We start from the raw sequence: 2,927 nt of genomic DNA on the forward strand, positions 1-2,927 counted from the left end.
ATGTGTTAAAGGAAAGAACACCAGAGGATGGAAGAAGGTTGAAGCACGTGATTTCTGAGGTGTAGTTACCATTTCCTTTTCCTAGAGTCCAGTCTTCGTCATCATCAAAGTGGGCGTCCCCCAGAATGCCCACACCTGGACGAAAGGCATGAGCTAGAAGGCCACGCTTACCATCAAAGGGAAATTGATCCCCGTGGTCTAAAAAGAACACGAAGCAGCTCATCAATGTTTGATTTTTAGAATTCAGCTTCTTAATTTGTTAGAGTGCAAATGTTTGACTTAGAAATGTAAAAAAGAGCACATACCACCTGTTTCAAAGGAGATCATGATGTCTGCATCGCCTTGAAGAAGGCGGGTAAATGTCAGAGGAGTGACATCACTCCACACCCTGAATGCTCTTGCAAAGACATCATCAGTCACATTGCTGTCCATGTCGGGAGAATAGTTCAGGATCCTGAAGACACAGTGAACTCAAAATAACTATGTGATCTAGTCTGATGGAAACTAATCAACACTTTTAGTCCAGGTCGGTACCAAAACGCTGTTCGTCAATGTCCTCGGATGTCCAGTCAAGGGATCCGGGTCACGGCACCAAATTGTTATGAAAAAAAGTATTCCCTAACACTATTCAGGTGAAATCACTCAATCAGGTTTATTCATATATTGTGCACCATACAGAGAGTTTGTGGGACAATCAATAATGAAGCAGTTCTGGATGGAAAGCTCTGCCTGGCAGAGTCAACACATGAGTTTTATATCAAGGATAAGGAATTCAAAACAAATGGGTGAGACAGTCTGGTTCTCATGCAGCTGTGGGAAACAACTTCCAACCTTGTACATGTAACCCAAATAGTTATTCTGGTGAGAGTTTGCAAGCATTTCATATAACAGATTTTAACTTATAGTAATTTTCCACCACAAGCTACAAGAGAGAGTTTTCTGAAACTATAGTTGTGTGTGTAGCACAACATGTCATGATATAATTTGCTTCTGATTTTAGGCTGTGAAATGGTTTTTATTAAAGATGTAACCTACCAAGGCAAAAATATTTCTGGTGAAATCGCACGAGGCACAGGGAAGTATGTCAGTTTTTATTTTTCTCTTGATTTGCATGTTTTCCAGCAATTTCAGTTATCATTATTTAAACTTCCCTTTGCATGCCATAGCATGAACCAATGCCATCTGAACATCTATGATTTGTTATTTTGTATAAAGTGCTTTTAACAAAACTGAAACCCTGCCTTAAAAACCAATTTATTACCAAGCAAACGTTTTTTTTATATAACTAGAACATATTTGGTAGAATAAAAAATCTCACTCTGTAATCATTAATGTAATGACACATAGTATTTCTTCCTTCCACTCACCTGTATGTAATATTGTTATGGTCCCATTTGTGTATCCCGCCAGCTACGAGGTAATTGGCCACATCAGGAACACCACAGCGAGGTCGCTTCATGGCCTTCAGTGTCGGCTTGTCCAGGTTTCCAGTCTCCTTCAAACCCATCTGTCTCTGCATCATCTTCAGAGCCTTTCCTATGGACACCTTGGACTTGAAGCCACCGTGCTGCTCCGTCCCCATGTAACCAAACTTTTTCAGATAACTCTGTCAAACAAGAGACAAAACACACCAGAGCTCAGCCAAACACTCCCATTCTCAATTTGTGTAATGTCACACATTTATAAATTGTTTTCATAAAAGACGTCTGTAGCTTTAATTTAGAGAGTAAATATTTCCATTAACATTGTGATATCAGTCTCTATTCAGGTAATTTGTTTTCCCCAAACAACTTTATTAAAACTCAATTCTGGGAGTCTCAGACTATGAAAAGAAGAATAAACTATCTGCCAGAGTTGTAGCACTTGAGATCGGTCTTGGTCTCACGACCATTTTTTGCTGGTCTCAGTCTTGTCTTGGTCTCGGGCGCTGAGCATTCGGGATTTAATTTCAAGACATCAAAACTGCAACTGTGAAAATATCACTAAACGTACAGCATAGTGTCCAGCTTATTTGTTAACATCTTTGTTTTCAGTGGACGCAAAACGCACCGATTAAAATCCAAGCAATGATGTGTTTCTGTTACTCTCCCTCCACTCCCCACTCTTCACTTGCACGCGGCGCTCTGAGACATGTGCAGTGGTTTTCTCTGAGCAGTAGAATATGTCTGTCTAATCATCAGTAATAGGAGGGGCACAGAAAATGTTTGGGCGTTATCTTTTTAGGGATGGCACGAGACTATTGCAGATTTGTAGCACAGAGATGGAAGCAAAGTAGAACAAAGAGTTTGTTCTCCATTTGATGTTGGTAAAATCCATGAAGTATTTAATATCTAGGTCTTTTTATGGAAATATGGATCTTTCAGATCAATTTGAGAAGCAATTTTGATCATATTTCACATTTTATAGTGTCATGTAGCGTGGGGGGCTGGTTTTGATCTTGACCCAGTCTTGACATCCCTCGGTCTTGGTCTTGTCTTGGTCTCGGGTTAGGTGATCTTGACCACAACACTGCCATCTGCTACTCACTTGTGCCAGCTCCACATCTGCCACCTTTTTGACGATGTTCCCTGGGGAGGTGACAAGGACCGACTTGACAGGACGGCTCCATCCGTTCTGCACGCCTATTCCCAAAAGTAAACACACCACTAACGCACAGCACCTCATGGCGAGCTCTGCTGCGGCACAAAATGCAACAAAAATGCTAAAACTAACTTCAAAGACAGATAGTCAAGTGTGAACCAAAGTCAAAAGAAAAAAAATCTCAGAAGATCGGCAAAGTTTCCACTTCAGTGATGTCTTCTGTGTTTTGGAAGTTGGTCCCTGTTGCTGCCTGTCTGAACTGTGCTGCTGGTTGGGGTTGTAGATGTTGTATTTATACAGAGTAGAGTCTTAGTCATCAAACCCTCGCTCCCGCCTACTGTAACATC

General features: G+C 41.0%; 1 protein-coding gene across 1 annotated transcript; it reads right to left on the reverse strand.

Annotated features, from left to right (window-relative positions):
• Positions 1-69: 69 nt before the first annotated feature.
• On the reverse strand, positions 70-2,908 carry LOC106944105 (matrix metalloproteinase-9-like; the record flags this gene model as incomplete). Its single annotated transcript, XM_015027350.1, has 4 exons — positions 2,527-2,908; positions 1,368-1,606; positions 306-454; positions 70-198 (listed from the first exon to the last, which is right to left on the reverse strand). Coding segments are annotated over exons 1-4 (655 nt in total), but the record flags the coding sequence as incomplete, so codon positions are not given.
• Positions 2,909-2,927: the final 19 nt, after the last annotated feature.

This window comes from Poecilia latipinna, unplaced genomic scaffold, assembly GCF_001443285.1.
Source record: "Poecilia latipinna isolate Pla-1442-1.1 unplaced genomic scaffold, P_latipinna-1.0 Scaffold6906, whole genome shotgun sequence".
Classification (NCBI taxonomy): Eukaryota; Metazoa; Chordata; class Actinopteri; order Cyprinodontiformes; family Poeciliidae; genus Poecilia; species Poecilia latipinna.